Source organism: Phoca vitulina, unplaced genomic scaffold, assembly GCF_004348235.1.
Source record: "Phoca vitulina isolate PV1807 unplaced genomic scaffold, GSC_HSeal_1.0 scaffold115, whole genome shotgun sequence".
In the NCBI taxonomy this organism is placed as follows: Eukaryota; Metazoa; Chordata; class Mammalia; order Carnivora; family Phocidae; genus Phoca; species Phoca vitulina.
The window spans coordinates 377,386-401,063 of NW_022589818.1; the positions used below are offsets into that span (position 1 = coordinate 377,386).

Below are 23,678 nucleotides of genomic sequence, written 5' to 3' on the forward strand. Positions count from 1 at the left end.
GCCCCCCCCCACCTCACGGCCTGGTCCTCAGCCCCCCACCCACCTCACGGTCTGGTCGGACAGCCAGCCAGCGTCACACTGCTCATAGCCCCCGAGGTAGGCAGCGTAGAGCTGCTCCGGGGTGGCGATGCGGGCTCCGATGCGGGCACAGGCCTCCTGGGCCCCCACGAAGGAGAAAGCATAGCGGGCAGAGCCTTTCCGGTAGAGAAAGACGACCCCTGGGGGATAGAGAGGAGCCCTGAGGCAGGACCACCCCCCCACTGGCCTCCCCTCACCCTCCTTGTCACTCCCCTGCACACAAAGGGTCAAGTCCAAATTGCGTTCAGTCTGCAGCATGAGGGGCTTCAGCTAGACTGTGAGTAGGATTTCCTCCACCCGGAGAGAGAGCGGAGGTCACCAAGGCCTGTATCTGCTCACTCCTTTTCCAGCTCAGTGAGCGCCTTCCACGTGTGCTTGCTTCCCCCCTCGGACGGAGGGCTCCCTCCCTGTGGGAACCTCTCTCTGTCCTGCCCCTCACCTTTGACCTTGACCTCCACAGCATCGCTGCTGTCGTCAATGCCGTGCTGGACTTCGCAGCGGTAGATGCCTGAGTCGTTGGGCCGCAGCTCGCTCAGCACCAGGGACACGTCGGTGAGTGACGCCGGGTAGGCGGGCAGCGCCACGCGGAACCGGTAGGCCTCGCTCACCTTGACGCGCAGCCCCCGCGCCACCAGCACCTCGGCCTCACGGCCCCCGGACAGGAAGGTCCACTTGACCCGCGGGGAGCCCAGCACGGCCTGGCGGCTCGGCGGTGGCCGCAGGTAGTGAAGGTGGCACGGGATGGTGAGGGCGCCGCCCAGCACGCCCTGCACTGGTCCGTCGCCTGCGATGCGCACGCGGAAGGCCCGGTCCTCTGTGGGTGGGCGGGTGGATGGGGCCGGCTGGAACTTGGCGTGTGGGTCCGCAGGGTCCCACCCGGTTTCTGAGCCTGCCCGGATTCCTCCCACCCACCCCTCCCGCATGCCCGCTCTAGGACCCCAGACCCACCCCAGACCCTCTACAGATCCTTCCCCAAGTCTCCCAGTCAGTTCCTCCCAAGAGTGGCCCAGTGCCATCCCAGGATCCCCGGGGCCCACCCCAGGTCTAACCTGGTCCCGGGTCCTCCAGCTCTGGCCTCAAAATTTCCCCTCTGTTTCCCTCAGACTCGCCTTCAGGATTTCTCCCCACTCTACCCCTTTCTGCCTCCCAGCCCCATCCACTGGTCCCATACCCTAGAGATCAGCAGCCTTGCACCTACTGTCCCTTCCCAGCCCTCCCCCCAAGTTTTCCCTGCCTTACCCAGAGCCCATAGCTCATCCCTTTATTTCCAAGTGTCCCAGACCGGACCTTTCCCCACAGTGCCCCCAATCCTCTCTCTCCTCAGGTCCTCCAAGGCCACCCCCTTCCACAGGGGCGATGCAGGAGACAGAGACAGTGACTCTGAGTGGGGTTGCTTACCTGAGCTGTCCCCCTCCAGGGCATCAGCTGAGGCTGCAGGGCCCTGGGTCAGGGCCAGGGCTGCCAGCAGGAGCAGGAACAGTAGGGCCATGCTCAGGCTGGTGGAGGGACTTGAGGAGGAAAGACGGGGTTAGACTTCAAGATGGACTTCCCCTGGCTCCCGACCACATCCATGTGGACTCGCACATATTGTCACCCAAGAAGCCCACTGTCCCCACCTCACTGTTAACTCCCTTGTTTCTGATCCTGTCTCCCCACTGGGGGATTCTTCCTAGGAACCAAGACCCGGGTTCTAGTCAACTTGCTGAGTGACTTAAGGCAAGTTCCTTAACCCCTTCGGGTCTTTGCTGACTTGTGAAGGTCAGCAACCCTCCTGGGTTGTGATGAAGCTATGGGCTTTAGAGCGCTTCCTATCCTAAAGCCCCCGTACGGATGCACAGCACCAGGCACACCATAGGGGCTCAATAAATGCTTATACATGAGTGGTGGGTGCTATTAACTTAACAATTCCCTGTGCTCATGGGGCGCCTGGGTGGCTCAGTCGTTAAGCGTCTGCCTTCGGCTCAGGTCTTGATCCCAGGGTCCTGGAATCGAGCCCCGCGTCGGGCTCTCCGCTCGGCGGGAAGCCTGCTTCTCCCTCTCCCACTCCCCCTGCTTGTGTTCCCTCTCTCGCTGTGTCTCTCTCTGTCAAATAAATAAATAAAATCTTTAAAAAAAAACAAAAAACAATTCCCTGTGCTCTTCCCGCAGGGCCCTGCACTAGCCTCCTTCCTTGAACCCAGAGCCTCCCCCTCCCCCAGCACCCCTCCAATATTCCCTTCCCATCCCTTCCTCCCTGAGTACCATAGCCACCTAGCCTCCTCCAGGAGGGCCTCCTAGACTGAACCTGGGCAATGCACAACTTCTCTCTAGCCCTACCCCACTGTTACTTATAAGGAAACTCTTTACTCCTAGCATCCTCCACCCCCTCCTTGGCTGCCTTCTCCCTTCTTCTTCCCAGCCTTCCTTTCTGCCTGGCACGGGCTTTCCCACCGGATCTCCTGGCTCAGAAACCAGCTGGGACAAAGCCCCTGTCTCTGCCAGTCTGGCCTCCATCCAGCCTCTCCCTTCCCCCACCCCAGCCCTAGGCTGGGGGGTGGGCTAAAGGAGGGTGAGACTAAATGGGAGGGGCCATGTCCCTCTTGCCCTTGGTTATCAGACACTCTGAGAACCCAGAATAGTCCTCTGAAGATCTCAAGGCAGTTACACTTTCATAATGGAGGGATGGGGGGGGTGACATTGAGAAATGGGACCCAGAGAGGGATAGGGCTGACCCTGGTCCCCAGCAAAGCCAAGTCAGGTGCCAGGCCAATGTGCCTGAGGGAGGGAAGGCTGCAGAGCTGGCGTCTAACAACATCTGTAAGGGTCGGGCTAGGAGAAAAGCACGAAGACCCAGGTCTACCAAGGACTAGGCCAACGGTGCAGCAGGAGGGATGCAAGTTAGACTACAGGCAAGACTTCCTAGCGATCAGGTTCGTTCCCACTCCAGGCCCATTGTTCAACCTCCATCTACTTAGCGCTCTCAGGCTCTGCCTTCCTGCATGTCTACCCCCTTCCTGAGCCTGAGCTGCTGGGAAATTTCTCTCTTCTCCCAAATTCTCCCAGGGATCTCAGTTCCTCCTTGGAATGCCTCCCACCTACAACACCTCCATTCCCCCCGCCCCGGCTGGGCTTCATTTCCTTGGGGTCAGACTGGGGGAAGGAGTGACAGGAGCCAGACATCCAGGGTCTCTCTCCATGGGGCCAGGTCAGAGGCTGCTGAGACCGGCTCTGGGCATGGGGGCCCTTGGGAGGACTGCTTTCTGGGGTGGGGGGGGGACCATTTGGCATGAGCAGCCAGGGCCTGCCAGACGCTGGGCAGACCGTTTGCCTTGCATTTGAGCTGGGCCAGGTCCTGGGCCAGGCCCCTTTCCGGCGCCCTCCCTCCCCTCTCTTCAAGCTGGAGCTGGAGCTGCTCACAGACCCGGGTCCCAGCTCTCCGACAGGTGGCCCAGAAACCCATATATCTGGAGCCACTCTGGGACCCACGCCCTGGACCCCCCTTTCATCTCTGTTTTGAAGGTGAGGGAATGAAGGGAGAAGGTCTGAGGCTGATGAAGACCTGGCCACACTGGAATATGGGGGTCATCCCACCCCTACCTCCAGGAATGGGAGTCACTGAACAGAGGGGCCAAGAGGGTGCCTGGATTATATGGTTCTCATGATCAGACGCTTCTGCACTGTCCCCCAGCCCACTGCCAATCCCACCGAGCTTGGGCCTCAGCTCCATCTTGGGGTAGCTAGGTGTCCTGAGAAAACTATGGCATCCCCTCAACCTGCACTAGCCTCAGACCTGGGGTTGGGGTGGGGAGCGGGCCTTGGCCTCCTCCACCCCCTCTGCCGTCCTCCAGAGCAGGACACCCTCTCCATCTCTAACCTAGAGAGCTCGGCATCAGCAGGCTTCCTGTCCCTTCCGCTGATGCCACACCATCCCTCTCTCCAGCTCATTCTTTCCTGCTCCAGCTCCAGGATTTCTGCCCTTGCCTTGCGTTTCCCAAGCTGTTCAGGAAACTTCCCTCTTGTTACATTATCATTCCTGTCTGACCGGGACGTCCAGCTCCCTCACAGGCTTCGCAGGCCCAATCCACAGAGGATTAAGACCAGGTGGTGTGTGTGTGTGTGTGTGTGTGTGTGTGCGCGCACACCCTACACCCACCATCTCCATGCTGAATGCCCCCCCCCCCCCCCGGCTGGCAGTCCAAGGTCTGCCCTATAGGAACCAGGCTCCAGTACCCAGCGGGGGCAGCAGGAGGAAAGCTCTCACTGTCCCCTTAGCGGCCGTGGGAGCAGCAGCCCGAACCGACAGCAGCCAGGCATTGGCGGGGCCTGCAGGACTAGCTACAGGCGTCCCATAAATAGTCCCATTTATCGGAAGCACAGCTAGTAATACAATTAACATCCCAGCCAAGCCACTGCGGCTCCTCCTAGTTCAGAATCTGGGAGGTGGATGCTGCCAAGTTAGCATCCAGCGCTGGTACTGCTGTGGGGGCAGGGCTGGGTGGGGGTGGGCGGGCCATGGCTGAGTGTCCCTTGATCTTACTGCTTTTATCTGGAATAGAAGTCATGCAGATATTAACAGTGCTAACAAAACTGATGGCAAATCTCTTGGTCCTGTTGGAAGCATGTGGGCACAGCTATTCCAAAAGGAGTTTAGGAGCGGGACATAGAAAGACCTGGGGGGGGGGGTGTCCCCAGCCCACCGGCAGTGCTAGAAAGGAAAACAGGAGTGGTAACCGGAATTCCAGCTAATGGTTACTGACCATCTACCTGAGCCAGGCCTCTTAAAAATGCTTCCCATGGACAACCTTAAGTTTGAGAAAAATACTGTCTATACGTTCACACCGATGAGAAGCCCGAGGTTCAGGGAAGTCAACTAACTTGCCCAAGGTCACACAGCAAGTGAGCGGCAGAGTTGGGACCACCGGACCACCGGCTGTGGCTGTCCCGCGGGCTCCGGGGAGGGGCCCCCAGAAGGGGCTGCTTCCCGCTCCCCCCGCCGCCCGCCCGCCCGCCCGGCACAAAGTCGGAAGTCTGGGCTGGGGGCTGGCACGGGAGCGCGCAGCAGGGAGGCCGCGGGGACCCGGGGGGCGTTCCCATCAGCCCGCGGACTCTGGGACGCAGTCGGGCCGCACGTGGCGGAGGGGTGCGGGCGGCAGGGCCCGAGGCGGCGGCGGGCGCTCGGGGGCTGGCCTGGTCAGCCGGCCGGGGCGCCGCGGGAGGCCAGGGCTGCGGGGCCCGGGGGCGCGGACCGCGGGCTGCCGGCGGGCGCCCCCGGCTCCCTCCCTCCCGGGTCCGGGCGGCCCGGCTGCGCTCGCGCTCACCTACCTGCAGGCGGCCGGGGGCCGGGGCGAGGGTGCTGCACCGCCAAGTTTGCCGCCTCCTCCGGGCTGTCCTCCCGGCTCTCCTCCGGGTCCACGCTCGGTCCTGCGGCTGCAGCCGACTGCGGCGGGCACTGCGCGGGCGCAGGGAGAGGCCGGGCCCGCAGGACGTTCGGAAGAGAGCGCCGGGCCGCCGGGCGCCGCACAAAACCCCCTTTCTTACCCCCGCCCCGCCCCTCCCCGGGGCGGCCCCCGCCCCCTGGCCGGAGTCGCGGGGGGCTCGGGAAGGTCACGCGACCCGCTGCCTCCTCTGCGTCCGTTCCCGGCGGCAGCAGCGAGAGCAAGGACGTGCGAAGTAGGACATCGTTCTGGAGAGGAGAAGCCGGGGACTTGGAGTAGGGAGGGAGGGAGGGCAGAAGGGGCGGGGAGGGAGCGCTCGCGGAGCTGGAGGATGATGTTGCAGCTGGACGGATGGAAGTTAGACAGCCGGAGGGACTTCCCGTTGGGCAAGGGGCGAGGAGGAGGGCCTCAGACTTGGACAGTAAGGGGAAGGATGACGGGAGCAGAAAAACGGAGGAGGGAAGCTCTTTTTTGGAGGCAGGATGAGGTGCAAAGGACCATAGCCACCTCCCTGTCGGAAGCTCTGATTGGGTTTTGTCTCTGGTGGTGCTCCCACTCCCTGAACAGAGGAGGAGCTGACTTTGCAGCTGGAGGGATGGAGGTTAGGCTGCAGATTCACGGGTTAAGCAAAGCGAGTCAGGGACTCTCCTGACGTGGTGTGGGGGAGGGGCGGCCCTGTGAATGGGCACACTGGTCCTGCGAACCAATGTGCAAGACACAGGCGTTGCCAGGAACACAGAGGGCCCGCTGGCCAGCGCTGCTGCCGATGAATGTGCCGCCTGGTGCCAGGGGGTGGGCCTTGAGTGCTGCCCAGCCTTGGGGGACTCCTCAGAATACCAATGACGCCCCCTCCCCAGCTCCAGAGCCTCTCGGTCCCTCTGCTTTCCCAGGCTCTCTCTGCCCCTCTCCCCCTCTCATCCCCCTCCCTCCTGGGACTTGAAGCAGAGCCCCTGGCACAGTTTGGGAGCAGGACAGCCAGATGCCTGGAATCTCTCCCCTGGATACCAGTGGTGGCACCAAGGACAGCTTGTTGGGGGATTTGATCCCCATAATCTCCAGCACACCCCCCAAATATCCCAAGTAACGCGGGGTGCCTGCAGTGCAAATCATCCTCAGGACAGGTCCCTGTTCTTCCGTTTAGACTGCACCCAAGTCCCTCCCTCCTGTAGGGACTCTGGACTGCCCTCTGTTGATGCCCCAGCTGCCCGTCTTCTGCTCCCAGGGCTGTGGACTGGCTTCCAAAGGGCTTCTGAGAAGCTCACAATAAACTCCTCCCCAAATCTTTGAGGATCTAAAGGTAGAACTCTGGCCCCTCCCTGGACACCCATCTACTGAAGAGACAGTATAGGGAGACCTGGGGGTGGTGGGTGGTAGGGTCCTTTAGTAAATAAAATGACCCCGGCAGGGGTGTGAGCCTGGAAGGACAGAACAAGGTGCCTGGCAGAGTCTGGGGAAGGAGGGACCTCCGTTTATTCCTTTCATTACATAAATATTAACTGAATGTCCACTATGGACCAGGCACTATTTTAGGACCAAGTCCTCCCGTGGAGAGGGGGGATCTGGCCTTGGGGCAGATCTGAGCAGCACTGATAGCCCCAGGACCTCCCTTTGCTCCCCTCAGACCTTGCAACCCGAGCTGAAGGAGATCCCGCCTCCCCCAGGACAGTCTCAGCACGGTTGCCTGATCCAGCCTGCCCCCACCTGGGCTGAGATCAGCTCCACCTGGGGCCTGAGCCCAGCCAGGCAACCAAGTGGCTGAAATTCAATCCTGGTGGTGGTTCGCATGTAACCACCGTTCTTGCCGCGGGGAAACCTGGCTGTGATGGGGAAAGACAGAGAAAGTGACCTTCCTTGCCACCTCCCCTCATGACTAGAAGTGTGGGCACACAGTCTGGTGCCCTGGGGGAGTCCGACCTTGACTGAGGCCAGCAGCAGCTGGGACTGGACCAGGGCTGGTACCAGACCGTCTGTTCCAAGAGGCAGCCCCCTGGTGGGAAACCAGACGCGGTGTGGGAACAGGGAGCTGCCTCTGCAAAGACTGATGAGAGGCGGGACTCCGGAGGCGTGGGCCCTGAGGTCAAACGCCTGGCTTGCCATCTGCATCGGCCAAACCTTGCGAAGGGCTTCCTTTGTCTGCAATTGTTTCCTCTTCTCAATAACGGGCTGCAGAGTATCTCTGGCACTGGGTAATGTCTATCCTACTGGCCCATGGGCGAACTCAGCAAAATCTAGTTCTTTTCCTTTGCTAGTCTCACACACACACACCAACACACACATACGCGTGCACATACACACAGGCCCCAATCTCCGTGGATCTCCTGGCCAGGAGGTTGGGGGGCACTCCCCCATAGATTATTATCTGAGAGGGCTCATTATCTGAGAGAGGAGTCGTTCCCTGAGGATTTCCCGGGGGAGGCAATGAGTGCCTCCCCAAGACTCTTGCACCATTTCCAGCTCTGAGGATTCACACTGCAGTCTAACTAGCACTGGCTGGTCAGGGACTGTCTTTCTGAACTTTACTTGCACCTGGTCCCTGGCCATTTGACACCCACCACCACCCATTTCTATCCCTTCCTGAGAAGAGGCAAGAACCAGGACCTCACCAAGGTCTCAGAAAGGGACCCTCAGGGACTGGCTGAAAGCAAACAGGATCAAACGAAGCAGTAAGAATTAAAGTCAGATTTCAAGTAGAACTTCCTGCCCCAGGAACAGAAGGAGAATATCTCAGGGAGCTGTAGTATCTTCTGGACAAGGAGACAGACCCAGAGGTGAAGCAACTGTCTAGGGTCACACAGCACGCAATTGGCTGACCATGACCAAAAGCAAGTCTCCTGACCGACGGACGCCCAGGCCAGGGTTCCTGCCAGGGCCCCAGCTGTCTCTCAGGGGACAGAAATGGTGGAGGCAGAGAGAGAGAGAGAGAGAGAGAAGGAGGGAGAGTGGGGGCAGCCCAGCTGGCTCGCCTCCCAACCTCCTGGGCCCTGGGGAGTTTTCCAGTCTCTCCGGAGGAGAACAATCCATCTCCTGCCTCTTCCCCTCCCCCTCCCCCACCATCGCCCGTACCCAGGCCAACGCTGAGGCCATGACCCAAGTTAAGGAAAGAGAGCCAGCCCCCCGCCAAGACCCTTGCGTCCCTGGCTCCCCCCACCTCCAGTATTAGCCCCTGACCTTCCTCACTGGATGCCCAGACACAGTGGCCACTGGGAGAGCCTGTCCTTCTGGCCGCTTGAGTACCTGTCCCCACTTTCCCAGACTTGGAGGTGGGGCCCAGGCAGCTCAGTTCGTCTCTGATAGGCACCCGGATCCTCTGCCACCGGGACGTGGGAGTGGGGCTGTGTACACACAGCTCCAGATGCCGGCACAGCTGTGCTGGAGAATGGTGGCTTTGATAACTTCTGAAAGGGGCCAGGAAGCACAGGACCCCGGCCCAGACGAGCGAGGGGCCAGCAACGTTCTGAGGGCTCCTGCAGCTGAAGGCCAGTGGGGGTGGCCGGGGAGGGGGGCTGGCGAGGAGACAGAGGTGGGACCTACAGGCTGAATGAACAGCATTTCGGGGAGCCCCTGAGCAGGAGCGGACAGACCCTTGTTGCCAGGGGAGCAGAGTCCTGTGTTCAGAGGGGACCACCAGACTGTTCCCCAAAGAACAGCTGAAGGAACTGGAGGGCTCAACCCTGAGACCATCCAAATCTCCTGGAGAAAGCCGTCCCATCTGCGGGCCCCTTGCAGGCCCTCTCCCTGCAGCCGGGCAGCGAGCGCTGGGGCAGTGACTCATGTCTGCGAGCCTCTTCACCTGTAAAATGGCAACAGCATCCTGTTTTCTGGGTTTTTTTTTAAGATTGTATTGATTTATTTGAGAGAGAGAGACAGAGATAGCGACAGAGCACGAGTGGGGAGGAGAGGGAGAAGCAGGCTCCCCGCTGAGCAGGGAGCCCGATGCGATGCGGAGCTCGATCCCAAGATCCTGGGATCATGACCGGAATCGAAGGCAGACGCCAACTGAGGGAGCCACCCAGGCGCCCCTTGTTTTCTGGCTTTGACATTGGAACCACATAAACATATTATATAATTGAAACATAAAGTTAAATTTGGAATAATTAAATTAATTTTAGACTAAATTAAAAAAGCAGAATAGGGATGCAATTCCTAAAAATCTAAAACAAGGTGAAACAAGGGCCCGTGATTGTATGTGAAGCTGGAGGCAAGCCACAGGGAACAATTTTCTTTCAGGTGATTATCGAACTCAGCATGTTGACTATTCATCCCTAAGAACGAAAAGAACCATGAAGAAATCACAACGTTGGCACTGGTATTGCAGAAGGCACTACTTTACTGTGATAAAGCAAAGAAGTAATTATAGGAATGTGTTCAGAACGAAGAGTTGCAGTGTGAGAAAAGGAGAGTTAAGCCAAACTGCTAATCTCTCGTGTGAATTGAAGATAACAGTGGGAAGTCACGATTTTTATGTCTGCGGAAAAGGCTTCGAAGCAGTGACCCCCCCCGCCCCCCACCCAGTGACGCTGAGTGCTCCTGGGGCCTAGAGTGTCCTCTGTTCCCCAGTAACGCGGGGCTGTTGTCTCTAAATGGTACTTTCCGCTCCCAGGAACCAGGCCTCTTTGGAGATGCCCCAGTGAGGGGAGGCACAGCTTGTCATGCTTGTGAATCAAGGAAGTTTTGAGACTCAGGTCAGGCTCATGTCCAAAGGACCCAGTAGCCACCTTTCGAAGACTTCCACCCGCCAGGATGGCATGTCAGCATTAAAATGAATAATGATGGGGCGCCTGGCTGGCTCAGTTGGTTAAGCATCTGCCTTCGGCTCAGGTCACGATCCCAGGGTCCTGGTATCAAGTCTCGTGTCAGGCTCCCTGCGCAGGGGGGAGCCTGCTTCTCCCTCTGCCCCTCCCCCCTGCTTGTGCACGTGCTCTCTCCCTGACAAATAAATAAGATCTTTAAAAAAATAAATAAATAAAGCACACACATAAGTGTTCATGTACTCAATGTATTTTCAAAAATAAAATGAATAATGACCACAAGAGATTAAAGCATATCAAATCTATAAAGTATAAGAGTTCATCATGATACTAAAAAAGAAAATCTCCGGTCACCTTTGGACATTGATGAGGCACCGACTCACAATTGTGAAGATTAAGAGGGTGTATCGGACCCTGTTGGTGCCCACCCGTGTCCCCTTAGCGGTCACCTCAACAGACCAAAGGCTGCTGACTGCCTGAGGACATCTTCTGCCGGACAGGTGGACAGCAAGTCAGACATGCGCAGGAGTTGACGGCCTGGAAACAGCCTCAGCCAGTGGCAGAAGGGGAGCTGTAGACCAGAGCCCCAGCCCCCCTCAGGTGGGAGCGGTGTGAGGCAAGCCCCCCGGTCTCCCCTCACTCCCAGCAGCTTTGAGCTCCAGCTGCGCACAGTTGGCACCTGTCCCAGGTGTTGGGACTGTTTACTCAATGATCTATTGGATTCCTTCCCTCCCCTGCCTCACTGTCCTATCAAGATCTGGGGATTCAGAGCCACCAAGTCACGAGCACACGTGGTGGGCACAGCAGCGATCCCCAGTGGGACGTTTGTGATCGAGTGTGAGTGTGCTCAGAGGGCTCGGCAATACGAGAGCGGGAAGCCAGACCCCCATGGGCCCTATGTCTGTGGCGCCCCTGCCTTGCTCTCAGCTCCCCCGTAACCTCGCGGGGCGCCTCTGTGATCAGGCTTCAGGGCAGGAAGAAGCCCAGGCCTGCTTCATGGACGGGTCACTCTGATCACCGATGTGAGCTGACCGGGGGGAGGTTCCGAGCAGCACGCTGGCCACCCTAGCTTGCAGGGGAGGGGTATGTAGGACTCCTGGGCAGTGGCGCATGGCTTGGCTGGCTGGTCAGGCCAAGAAAGGGCATGACAGGAAGGTGGGAGATAAGGAAGTAGAGGGAGAGCTGTGGATGGCCTTGCAGGAGCGGGCACTGTTCTATGGCAGTCCCACTCACAAGCATTCACAGCCAGGGGGACAGAACAGCCAGCCTTTGTCCTCCCTCCCTCCCTTCCCCCTCGCCCCCCGCCTGGGGCCAGTGCCCACAGGAGGTCGGTGAATGGCGTGGTTATGGCAGTGGATAGAAGTCGGCACGGCTCTCTCTCTCCAGGGCCGATCTAGCAACCACCATGGCTGGATGCTTGGCCCGTGAGCAGCACAGATGGGTGCTGAGCCCTCAAGCGGTCCCATCCCTCAAGGAGATCAACCAGCCACTGGGAAGCATGTCGACTACAATGTACCTCTTTCAATCTGGATCGGGGAACACTATCTCCTTCCTGGGGTTATGCACATTCTGGATATGGATTTACCTTCCCTGCCCAAGTGCCTTGGCCAGTACCCATATCCAAGGACACAAAGGAAATGGTTTATCCCTATGAGATCCCACATAGTATCACCTCTAACCAAGGGGATCCACTTGACAGTGAAGGAAATGTGACAATGGGCCCAAGACCGCAGCATCCATTGGCCCTGCCATATACCACATCACCTCGAAGATGCCAACCCCGGGGGTACATGGGTATGGCCTCTTTACAGCACATCTAAATACCAGCTTGGGGGGAACATCATCTGGGATCAGGGCACTGGACTTTAAAATGCAGTCTACACTTTGAACCAATGCCATTATATGGTGCTGTAGCCCGGATGGCTAGAAATTGTGGGTACCAAGGGATGGAAAGAGCCATGAGCTTCTCACTGTCAGCCCCAATGACCCACTAGGGGAATTCGTGCTTCCTGTCCCTATATCTTTAGGCTTTGTAGGATCAGAAGCCCTAGTCCCTAGGGTGGGAGATGTGTCTGCCAGGGGTCACGGTAAGGGTACCACCAGACCTAAGGTGCTAGCAGCCTCTGGGTCCCTTTGGGAACCTCATGCCAATTCACCAACAGGCAAAGAAAAGAATTACACTGGCGAAGACGTTTGCTCTTGATTAGCCCATGTCCGGTGGGAAGCATGACCGCGGGTGCAGAATGCTGGCCAGTCGAAGGCATGGGAAGGAAAGGCCCTCGGGGGTGAAGGTCCGGGCTTTTCTACTGTGAGAGCCCCACAGACAACAGAGGAACCGTGGAGGAAGGAGATGTGGAATATTGATATTGGTCACAGCCCAGCCGCCGCCCTGAGGACTCAGTGACAGGGCAGAGTGGACACGGGGACACGTGGATCTGAGCAGTGCGGAGGGTGGACCTCAACTGTGACCCGACCCTCCAGCACCCAACCCCACAGGCCGATGGCGACATCTGTGACTCTGCCTGAGGGCTGTATTCTGGCCGTGGGAGCCTGTGTGCGCTGAGCTAGCCAGCGATGCTGATGGGTGAGTGCTCCCTGGAGCAGCCGTCAACTTTCAGACAGGAGGCCCACACCTATGACCCCACTGTCTTTGCCCGTCAGGTGGGATCTTCTGGGACAGGCTCCACACCGCCTTCCAGGGCTCCCCAGCAGGACGGGACCAGCTGCTCTGCCCGCTCTCTCTCACACCCTTCCTTGCCTTCCTCCCCCCTCCTGCCTCACGTCTCCAGCCCCCCAGTGGAGCCTCTTAGCATGACGCCCCAAATAAACTGCTCATACTGAAAGCTTTGACTTGACATCTGGTTTTAGGGAACCCCACTGTCTTAGCTCAGGCTGCTGTAACAAGTTACCACGGACTGCAAAGTTTAAACAACAAACACGCATTTCTCTCAGCACTGGGGGCAGCAGATCTGGTGTCTGGTGAGGGCTCGCTTATTGCCCTGCAGACGGCGGCCTTCCCACCAGAGTCACCTGTGGGGGAGCACAGGGAGAGAAGCAAGCTCTCCCGAATCCCTTCTTATAAGGGCAAGACTGTCATCATGGGATTACCTTCCAAAGGCCCCATGTCCAAAACCATCACACTGGGGATTAGGGCTTTAACATATGGATTTGGGGGGATGCAAACCTTCATTCCGTAGGTACCTAGCTAAGACTTATGGGAGAGAATCAGGCGTTGATCCTACCTTTCCTGAATGGATCTAAGTCAGGGTGACAATCATCGATGAGGGACATTTTTCTTTATGGAAGAGTTCACAGCTAATCATAAAGGAAGGAAGAATGACAAAATTAGAATGTCTCTATTTTGTGCTCCTAATGAAATAATGCATCTAGACAATGATCACCAGTAGCCATTAGATAAAAAGGTGTGGGTGTACTGGGTCAGGTGGTGGCCACAAAAAGATATGTCTACCTCCTAATCCCTGAAACCCGTGAATGTTAACTTGTTTGGAAAAAGGGTCTTTGTGGATGTAACTCATAACATGAATTTATTCCCAAAAGTCAGTCAATGGTTTTGAGATGAGATCATCCTGGATTAGCCAGGTGGGGTAAATCCAATGACAAGTGTCCTCAGGAAAGAAGAAGAGGAGACCCAGATACACAAAGAGGAGGAAGCAATGTGACCACAGACAGACAGAGATAGGAGCAATGCAGCCAGAGACACCAAGGAATGCCGCCTGCCACCAGAAGAAGGAAGAAGTAAGGAAGAATTCTCCTCAGCATCTACGGACGGAGGGCCACACTGCCAACACCGGGAGTTTAGACTTCCGACCTCCAGGCCAGTAGAAGAACACACTTCTGTTGCCACAAGCCATCATATTTGTGGTAATTCATTGCAATAGCCATAGGCAACTGGTGCAACGAGGAACTTTGTAATGAATGGATCAGGCCGACAGCAGCAGAATTTACTGATCAACCGTAGCATCAACAACCAGACACCGTGTGCCTCCTGATGTGACGAAAGAGGAAACATACAGTCTTACCTATGAAATACTCCTGGGAGAAAAAGTGAACATACGTCTAATCAAACTTCTAAATATGATGACAGGGGACAGAGGAACATGTGAAATGACACTACAAGGCTACACTCAGCCCGATCTAGAATGTGGGAGACTCGACAGGAAAACAACCCAGTTTCCTAAACAAACAAACAAAATGGCATAGAAAACATGAAGGAGGAAGAAGTATTACAATTTAAAAGATATTTTTAAAAAAATTAACCAAGGGGCACCTGGGTGGCTCAGTTAGTTGAACGTCCAACTCTTGATTTTGGCTCAGGTCATGATCTCAGGATCCGAGATCGAGCCCCACCTGGGGCTCCGTGCTCAGCGAGGAGTCCGCTTGAGATTCTCTCTTGCCCCTCCACCTGTTTGCGTGAGCTCACTCTCTCTCATTCTCTCTAAATGAATAAATAAAATCTTTAAAAATAAATAAATAAAAATTAACCAAGAAAAATTCATCAAATGCAATGTATAGCCCTTACTTGGATCCTGGTTTGGGCAAATCAACTATCAAATTATATTTTTTAGACATTCAAGGGAAATTGATCGTGAAGTATATATTAGATAATGTCAGTTGAGGGGGGATGTGATAATGGAATTATGGTTATTTTTAAAAGTCACTATATGTTAGAAATACATAGTGAGAATTAACAGGTGAAATAATAGGCTGTCTGAGATTTGCTTTAAAATACTCCAGCACAAACGAACACAAGTGAGGGAATTCATGAAACCAGAAGGGTGGAGTTTTGAAATGGTCAAGCTGGATGATGAAGTTGGTCCACTATCCTAGTCTCTCTCTTTTTGCGTATGTTTGAAGTTCTCCATAATAATAATAATAATAAAATTGTAATAGCAGTGTGGAGAGTAGTTGTAAAAATTAGTGGGCATGTGTTTTCGTGGGTGGAAAAACAAGGCTTTGCAGCAAATGGAAAGTTCCTGTGACCATTTCCCATCTGGTCTCTGGACAAAGTTGAGGGCATCGTACAGAAGGAAAGCCATCTTCCTTCAGGGAAGCTGTGGGGCCCAGCATCTTGACTTCCTGGGGCTCTGACTCCATAACAGACCAGAACTTAGCAAACCCAGAAGGGCCGTGGAGGAGGAGGTGGCTGCCAGCATGTTCCAGAATCCAGGCTGCCGCCCTCAGTGCCCGTGGTGGAGCTGGGGCTGGTCCTGCAGGGCAAGTTGCCAGTTTACTTCTGCGCCTGAGCAGGGTTGCTCTTTCCTGCCCCCCTTGTGGTTGAGCGAAGCCGTGCAATTAGTTCTAGAGAAACTGTTGTCCACAGAACAGACAGGTGCCTCTCTGGGCCACAGCTATTCACTGCGGGTGTAAGACCTCCCAGAGCTCTTTCCACTTTTCCCTCCCGGTGTGGTGATTGGCAGCGTTGAAGATGGTGGCTGCTCTGTCAGCCTGGGTCCCTGAATAACTAAGATAAGAAGAAGCCCCTTGTTGACCACGATGCACAGGTAGCCTAAGGGAGAAATGATCTTGTTTTAAGCCATTGCTGTTTGGAGGTTGTTACCACAGCATGGCTGAGTGTATCCTGACGAACACAGCGCCGTACAGCAACCAATCCTACAGGCTAGCGGAAGAACCCCAACAATAATTACTGTTGATGTTCTGTTATCATTAGTGTTACTGTAATAATCATCAGTTATGACAGGTACCATTCGCAAGCACCTCTATTGTGTGCCAGGCACGTGGCGCCCCGCACACACATTGTTTCAGTTACCCCTCGGGGCAAACTCCGGAGGCCGATATTCGCATCCCACAGCCAAGCAGAGGAAAGCAGAGCTTGCGAACTGCCACAGATTCTCCGTCTGCGGGGTGAGAGTTACTGAAGATGCCGTTCGTTCCTTTATATAAAATCCCACGGGATGAATTCTCTTTAGCAATTACAGCAAGAACCCTCCTGGAAAGCAATTTCACGACACGTATCAAGCAAAGTTCGTACCCTTTGCTCCAGTAATCATGCACCAGCCCAAGCTTGTTGTGGTGGAGTTAGATTGCTTGAACAGTAAAATGAATAAACAAACTAATTAATTAAAATAACATATATACTAAAGAAAAACGAATTAATGGCATTTGAGCTTGTCTCTTGAGTTACTGGTACGTTTCCTTTAGCCAGATGTTAATGCTCCTGGTCCGTCCCCCTCTCGCCTAGGGGGTGGCGAGCGCACACCAGGTACCAGCCACGCGGTGGGCTCGGTGGCGGGGCTGCGGGTCGCCTCCTCCCTGCGCAGGGTCGGTCTCCCGTCAGCTGAACAGTGGTTTGAGTCTCCTGTACAGGACCGGAGACTGGCAGGATATGAACACATTCCTAAATATGTTTAGGTCCATCTTTGCTGGTTCTGTCGTGCGCTCCGGGAGACTGGAACCAGAGTCTCAGGTGGGTGCGTGGCGCCCCCGCGTGGGCCCCGGCGCAATAGCACCCGCGTTCTCCCACGTCCACGCCGGGTTAGGCTGCCCGCGGGGCCTGCAGTCCCCCCTCCACCTGTGGGGCCCCCTCCCCGCCATCCCCACGGTCCGGCAGGCTCGCCCCCCGAAGCAGGAGCCCCACCTCTGACCGCCTACCTCGGCGCGCGGCCGGCCGGCTGGGCCCGAGACACCCCCACCCCCTCCACCCACCCCCCTACCCCCCTCCACCTCCGACTAGACGCAGAAAGTCCTCAAGTTACTGGGCTGCTGGGCACAGAAGTCGGTTAATGCCCTGGGCGCCCGTCCGCCCCCAGCAGCGGCCGCGGGAGCGCGCGAACGGCCGCCGGCCTGGCGGGATCCGCGCGTCCGAGGTCCCGCCAGGCGTCGCCACCTCCCCTCCGACGCCCGGCCCGCCGGGACCCCCGGCCGTGGTGGGCTGCGGGACGGGGACGGCGGCGGCCCTACTCCGAGTAGCAGTAGGTCCCGAAGGCCGCCTGCTGGGCTCGCGGGAAGCCGAAGCTGCGCACGCCCGGGTCGGGGAGGCCCCCGCAGCGCGGCCGCGGCGACGTGATGGGGAAGCGCACGCTGCCGTCCGCCAGCCAGCCGCCGTCGCACTGGTCCAGCCCCGAGAACTTCCAGGCGGCGTAGAGGTGCCCGACCTTGGCCACCGTGGCCCCGCGCCGCCTGCACGCCGCGTGCGCTTCCGACAGCGTCAGCCGCCCGGGCACGAAGAACACGTGGCCTGCGGAGCGGGGCGCGTCACCACCCGCCCGGCCGAAGCCTCCCCGGGACCGAGGCGGGGTCGCAGTGGGGCGGGGGAGGGGGGAGCCTGGCGGGCGCGGCGGCGGAGGGCACCACGCGCGGTCTCGACGGCGAGGCCGGGCCCCCTCCGGACGCGTGCATCTGGCCCCGCGCGGCGCTCTCCAGACCCGCCCCACGTCGCCGTCGGAGCCGCAGGCGCGGGCTCTCATCCCCGCTCCGCCGCCCGCCTGCCACCCCGCGTCCTCACCTGCGGTCATGGAAGTGAAGCAGAAGGCGTCGTAGCGGTCGCGCTTCCGGTCGCGGGGCCCGTAGCTGCGGATCCCCGGCCGCCCCGGGCCGCCGCACGGGGCGCGCGCCGTGAGCACCGGGTAGCGCACCGAGCCCTCGAGCAGCCAGCCCGCGTTGCACCAGTCCAGGCCCTCGGTCCACGCTGGCGGGCAGGGGGAGACGGGGTCCGGGGTTAGAGGGGTCCCCTCAGAAGCCTGACCGGAGCTCGCCCCCGCGGGGCCGGGTACCTCCCGGAGAGGCCTGGGCGCTGCGCGGGGCGGCCGCTCACCCTGGTACAGCTGGGCGTAGGTGGCCAGACGCCCGTCCTGCTCCTCGCACGCTTGTTTCGCCTCGTAGTAATTGAACTGGTACCGGCCCCGGCTGGGCTGGTACGGAAACACCACACCTGGCGGGAGGCGGACATCCTGGAGAGGGCCGGCGGACCGGGGAGAGGGCTGGGGGACCCCGGCGGCGGGCGGGGGGAGCCCTGGGAGACCCGAGCTGGGGCGGCCAAAGCCCCGTAGGAGAGGAGGGGGCGGCGGGGAACCCAAGGGCCTCACCCTCCAGGCGCAGGGTCAGCGCCACGCTCTCGTCCTCGATGCCGTTGATAAGCTCACAGCGGTACCTGCCCTCGTCCTCCAGGCGCACGCCCTCGATGACCAGGGAGGCGTCCAGCCGATGCCCCCTCCGCATCCTGGCGCGACCCCCCAGGGGCCCGTAGCCCCGGGCTTGCGGGCCGTTGGTGATGAGGATCAGAGTTTCCCGGAGCTCCCCCGGCTCCACTTTGCTCCAGCGTACCTTGTAGCTGGGAGGCGGGGCGCCCAGGACGCAGGGCAGCGTGGCCGTGGCCCCACGACGAGAGTGAATGACCTCGTGGATGGGGGGCAGGAGGTAGTGGGGGCCAGGGTGGGGTGCTGAGCAGAGGGGGCCACAGTGGCAGGAACCCCCTGACCCCCACTGCAAGTGCCCATTCAGACTCTACTCCCCAGACTCCTCCAACCGTCTCCTCCATTGCGCACTCAACAATGGCCCTCCCTGAGCACCTCCAACAGCTGCCCCATCCACTTTCCCCACACCTGGAGCCTCTCCCCCACCGTTCCCCAAATTCTGGGCGGGGCTGAGGTCTTACCTGTGTCCCCCAGGGCTTTGTGGAAGATAGCGAAGGCCCAAAGGAGAAGGAAATGGCAGAGTGTTGGGAGACTGAGCAGGCCTGGCATGATGGCGAGTCAGCCCAGCGCCGTCTGCAGGGCACAAAGAGTGGGCATTTCTTGGGACTAGGAATGGGGGGAGGGAGCAGGATTGGAGATGAACTCCCATCCAGCAGGGATCCCTTAGAGGGGACTGTCCAGCTGGAAAGCGTGGGGGCAGAGCAGGGGGCTGGAAGAGGCCAAAAGAAGGTGATGGGGGAAGGGGCAGTAACAAACTCCCTTCCCCCAGGCCTCCCGGGCCGTCCCCCTTCCGCCCCTCCCTTCAGACGCCAGGTCCAGAGTTGGCGCCGCCTCCCCGCCCCGACCCATCACAGGTGCAGCTTCCGGAGTCCTGCCACCCGGCCCGCCGCCGCAGTCTCACCTCTCCCAACTCCGTCCTCCAGGGGAGCCAGAGCAAACACTTGTCCTTCTCCTGCTTAAAGCACTGGCTCCCTTTGCCCTGAGGATAAAGTCTGGTCTCCTAACCGCGGCTTGCAGGGCCCTCTGGGATCCCGCCTCTCCCTGTGCCTTCCACATTGCCTCCGACCAGCTGCGCCCTCAGCACTGTGTTCCAGACACCTTGGACTTCTGGCTCCAAAAGAGTCCGAATTCACTCTCACCTCCTTCTCCCAGGCATCACTGTCGGCCTCACCTCCTCTGGGAAACCCCTCCTCTTCCCTGGCTGGCCGCACTGTAGTGCGCCGTGAGCTGCTCTTCTGGGTCCCCAGCTGCACCGGCCTGGGCACTCGTTCTTGGAAGTGCTTTTGTTAGCAGCTGCACTAGCAGTGCGGATTTGCAAGTAATACCTACGCACTGTGGACTGCATCAGGGAGGCTTCCGGTGATTTCAGTTATAGAACTAATTCCAAACACAGTTTTCTATTCCAGTAGTGTATTTTCCCCTTCTTTGTCTTTTCTTTATTTTATTAAGTAGACTCCATGCCCAATGTGGGGCTCGAACTCACGACCCTGAAATCAAGAGTCGCAGGCTCTGCAGACTGATTCAACCAGGCGCCCCCCGATTTTTCCCTTCTTTATTGTTATCTGTTCTTTATCAACTTGACCATTTTTTAAAAATAGGGCTGAGGACACCTTAACCTAGCTTTACTCGTTTTCTAACCCTGATTCTTCCAAGTGCTAATTGCATGACTTTGAACGAGTTATTTACTTCTCTCTTCCTCAGTGTCCTCATCAGTAAACATGTGGATAATAATTCCCACCTATCTCACCGAAGGAACACGCGTAAAATGCTTAAAATCGTGTATGGTGTGTAGTAAGTGCCATGTACGTGTTAGCTATTATCTGCAGCACCCAGCATAGCTTCTGGCACACAGTAGGTGCTAAATAAACGTGTGTGCATGTTAGTGAATGAGCCCGCACTAAGGATTCTGGGAAGGTGAGCTGGGACTTGGGGAGAGTCGGAAGCCAAGGGGCTGAGCTCCTCTTCCTGCAACTGAAGGCCACGCCCCGCTTGCCCCGGGAGAAATGGGGGCTGGGCTCCGAGGGCTTCCCGGCCGCTAGAGGGCAGGTACCTGGGCGGGGACGCGCCCTGTGCACCTGTGCCCGCCGGCCTGGTGAGAAGAGTGGCGGCGGGGGGTGGGGGGGACACCCACCAGGAGACCTGCGTGAGACCGCCCCAGCACTTCCCACGTGTATCTTGTATTTACTCCTCTCAGCAAGGACGTGAGGTGGGAGTGATTACGCGTCCCTTTTACTCCCGCTTAAAGTTGTACAAATTATAGGAGACTTGAGTGAGGTCACACAGCTAGTAAGAGGAAGGTTTGCTGGGATCTGAACCCGGATTTGACCGCAGGTTCAAGCTCCTTCTTAACCGCTGGGCTGTATTTCTGCATTTCGGAGCAGACACACACATACCCTCTTTGTAGCCCTTGCAGAGAATGAGAAAGCCAACAGCCCCCAGTGCCTACCTGTTAGAAGCCGGTCTCTTCACAGAGATGGGAGCGACAGGGACTGGCTGCCTTTTGCCCTGCTCCAGGAAGAGGTTCCAGTGAAGGAGGTGCCTGGGCCCCAGGCAGGTCCAAGCACCTTAGAGCCCTGGGACTTGGGCACCTGATCAATGGGGTCTCTCCTTTTGCACCTTTGAGGAGAGGCTTCTGCCCTGAGCTCACAGAAGCAGCCAAGGCGCTGAGAAAACTTTTCCACCTGTCGGTCCACCAAGCCAGGCTAAGTGACTGGTGTCCAGCCCGTGGCCCAGCACTACGTCTGCACTGCTCACTGTCCTGGGCCTGGGGAAGATGTGGCACTTGGGGCCAGGGGTGGGGACCCCCGAGGGGGTGGAGTGAAGGAGGCACCCGGGAAAGATTACCTGGAGGAATGTGGAGGGTGGGGTGCCTGGCTTCTTCTAGATGTTCTTGGCCCAGAGAAGGAGCAGACGGACTGGTGGGTATGAAGACGTTGGGCCGCTGTGCGTGAGGATGACTGCGGATGAGCTCACAGACCCATGGTCAAGCTCCCGCGGTCTCTGCGTTTCCACATGGGCCTCATCCAAGCAGCACGCCCTCCCCTTGCCCCACAGAGTCCTCACCTCTGTCCTCCGGAGCCTGGGTGTGCATTGCCTGTGGGAAGAGGCTCTCAAGGTGGGAACCAGACTTCCAGGACCTCCAGCGGCTTCAAGAAAGCGGACCCCTTCTGTCCAGCCCCCTGTCTGTCCGTCTGCCTGTCCTTTCCTTTTCTGGCCCCACCCCATCGGAAGCACAATTTCTCATTGTCTCTGTCTTTCCCCCTATTGTTGAATAACAGGGGCCCTTTCTTTATCCTGTGGGCAAAGGCAACGAAATGTCAACAGCTGGGGATGTGGGATGCAGGACCGGCTGGCACACACCACCGGAAAAAGGGCCTAGGTGGGGGCAGGCTCCGAACAGGATGGACATCCCCAGGGAAAAGAGAGTGGGGGGGGGGGCTGGTTGGTGAGAAGGTTGAAATGGGGCCCCTTCCATCCTCAAGCTTCAAGCCTCGGGAGAGATTTGGTGTGAGGCCAGGGATGGCCGGGCTCCGCGGAGGGCAGAGTGTGTGCTTGGAATTGCAGTGGGAGAGACCGCAGGCAGCTTGGCAACAAGGAGGGGTCTCTGTGCCTGGGAGGAAAATGGGAATTTCTGAGAAGGATTTTGGAAAGCTCTCCAAAAGAGAGGTCAGCTCATTTGTCCCACCACCTCTTGGTGTAAATTCTCAAGAGAAGGGAGGTCCTTAACCTCCCTGGGTGGGAACACACATCTCCACAGTCTCCCCTGGAGTCTAAGCTCTTGCTGGAGTCCACACTCACTGTTCAAAACTTTCTGTCGAGGTACAGTGTACATGTACGTGCAAGGGGCACAGATCTTACGCAGACAGCTCAGTAACATTTACATGGTACACGCCGTGGAACTAACCTCCAGATCAACATATGGAACATTCCTAAAGATTTTGTTATTGGGGCGCCTGGGTGGCTCAGTCGGTGAAGCATCTGCCTTCGGCTCAGGTCATGATCCCAGGGTCCTGGGATCCACCCGCACTGGAGCCTGCTTCTCCCTCTGGCCCTCCCCCCTGCTTGTGCTTTCTCTCTCTCTCTCTGTCAGAGAAATAAATAAACTCTTTTTTAAAAGAATTTTTATTTATTTGAGAGAGAGAGAGCAGGAGTGGGGGAAGGCTCAGAGGGAGAGAATATTCAAGCAGACCCCTACTGAGCACAGAGCCCCACACGGGGCTCGATCCCACAACCCATGAGATCAGGATCTGAACTGAAACCAACAGTCAGATGCTTAACTGGCTGAGCCACCCGGGTGCTCCTTACACAGAACACTTCAACACCCAGGATAAGCCTGTTTCCTTTTTGTTTGCTGTCAGTGCAGGACTCCCTCCAGGAATAACCATTTAGAAACGGTTCCAGCTTCCAATGGCCTCGCAGCCTTCTTTTCTCTCCGCCCGGCAGCCCTACATCAGTAGCTTCGCATTACTAAGATCATGTGCTTTTGGAACCGGAGGGGACCTCAGGACACCTAGCTTCTTCGGGCACCTGACGAAGAGGAGGCGCCGGGTGGGAGAGGGACAAACCAGCACGGAAGGCAGCTGTGCAGTCAAGCCTGGGACTTGCTGCGGTTCCCGCTCATCCCTCTTCGTTGTCTCTCCCGGATTCTCCAAGTCAGGGAGCTGCAGGGCTTTTCGCCAGGGCCACATCTCACAACAGGGAGCCCACCCCACCTGCATGCGCTCCTCTGGGGTTTGATGGAGTGTCTTCCCTCTCCTCCATCACTGTTCCTGGGCCATCCCTCCTCCTCCCAGAGCAGAGAAGACAAACAGCCCCTGTCTCAGGGCCAGGACACCCTGATCCTGTGCATCTCATTGGCCTCCAGCCAGCTCAGACAAACAGCCTCCGGCAGAGAGGGGGACACAGAGGTTCTGCCACCACTCGGGCTCACTCCCACCCTCCTTTCTCCCCACCCCGGGCTCACTCCCACCCTCCTTTCTCCCCAGATGCTTCTGAATGAGGGTTTGGAAGCCACAGGTATGTGAACCGATAAAAGGCTGAGTGTGGCAGGGAGGAAGGCCTGGAGCTCTTTGATGGAGGCAGAAAGGACCCTGAGAGGACGGAGTGGGGAAGGACCAGAGCAGGAGCAGGAATAAATGTGTGTTGGCCAGCCAGACGGCACTCACTTTGCTCAAGGGCGCTTTCGCCCCCCCCCCCCACTCAGCTCAGCAGGAGGGCCGGTGCTGGGCTTGCTCTCCTGAGTGGAGGTCTTTGCCTCTACCAACTGA

The 23,678-nt window shown here is 57.8% G+C and overlaps 2 protein-coding genes across 6 annotated transcripts in view; both read right to left on the bottom strand.

Moving 5' to 3' along the window:
• Positions 1–6,094, bottom strand: part of BCAN (brevican) — a 17,154-nt gene extending 11,060 nt beyond the window's left edge. Inside the window, 4 exon segments of the mRNA XM_032398334.1 lie at positions 44–218; positions 518–892; positions 1,477–1,586; positions 5,380–6,094. Coding sequence (XP_032254225.1) covers positions 44–218; positions 518–892; positions 1,477–1,567 — 641 coding nt within the window. The 5' untranslated portion in view covers positions 1,568–1,586; positions 5,380–6,094.
• Positions 6,095–16,950: 10,856 nt separating this feature from the next.
• Positions 16,951–21,620, bottom strand: HAPLN2 (hyaluronan and proteoglycan link protein 2). Of its 5 annotated transcripts, none has more exons than XM_032398415.1 (8): positions 21,475–21,620; positions 21,256–21,352; positions 20,858–20,916; positions 18,873–18,984; positions 18,304–18,471; positions 18,033–18,149; positions 17,724–17,906; positions 16,951–17,456 (listed from the first exon to the last, which is right to left on the bottom strand). In XM_032398415.1, the coding sequence occupies exons 4-8, from the start codon at positions 18,958–18,960 to the stop codon at positions 17,176–17,178; spliced, it is 837 nt and encodes a 278-aa protein (XP_032254306.1). In that variant the 5' UTR covers positions 18,961–18,984; positions 20,858–20,916; positions 21,256–21,352; positions 21,475–21,620; the 3' UTR covers positions 16,951–17,175. The 5 variants fall into 5 exon arrangements, with proteins under 5 accessions (XP_032254306.1, XP_032254302.1, XP_032254303.1 ...); XM_032398411.1 differs by having other exon boundaries at positions 18,304–18,657; XM_032398412.1 differs by lacking the exon at positions 20,858–20,916 and having other exon boundaries at positions 18,304–18,657.
• Between the last annotated feature and the right edge of the window lie 2,058 nt (positions 21,621–23,678).

Bases quoted from the DNA above. Each gene is read 5' to 3' on its own strand.
- HAPLN2 (XM_032398412.1), bottom strand. From the start codon at position 18,960: ATGCCAGGCCTGCTCAGTCTCCCAACACTCTGCCATTTCCTTCTCCTT. The intron at 18,658-18,872 runs GTAAGACCTCAG...CCCTCTGCTCAG, and splicing joins CAAAGCCCTGGGGGACACAG to CACCCCACCCTGGCCCCCAC. The intron at 18,150-18,303 runs GTGAGGCCCTTG...GCCTCCCGCCAG, and splicing joins GCTGACCCTGCGCCTGGAGG to GTGTGGTGTTTCCGTACCAG.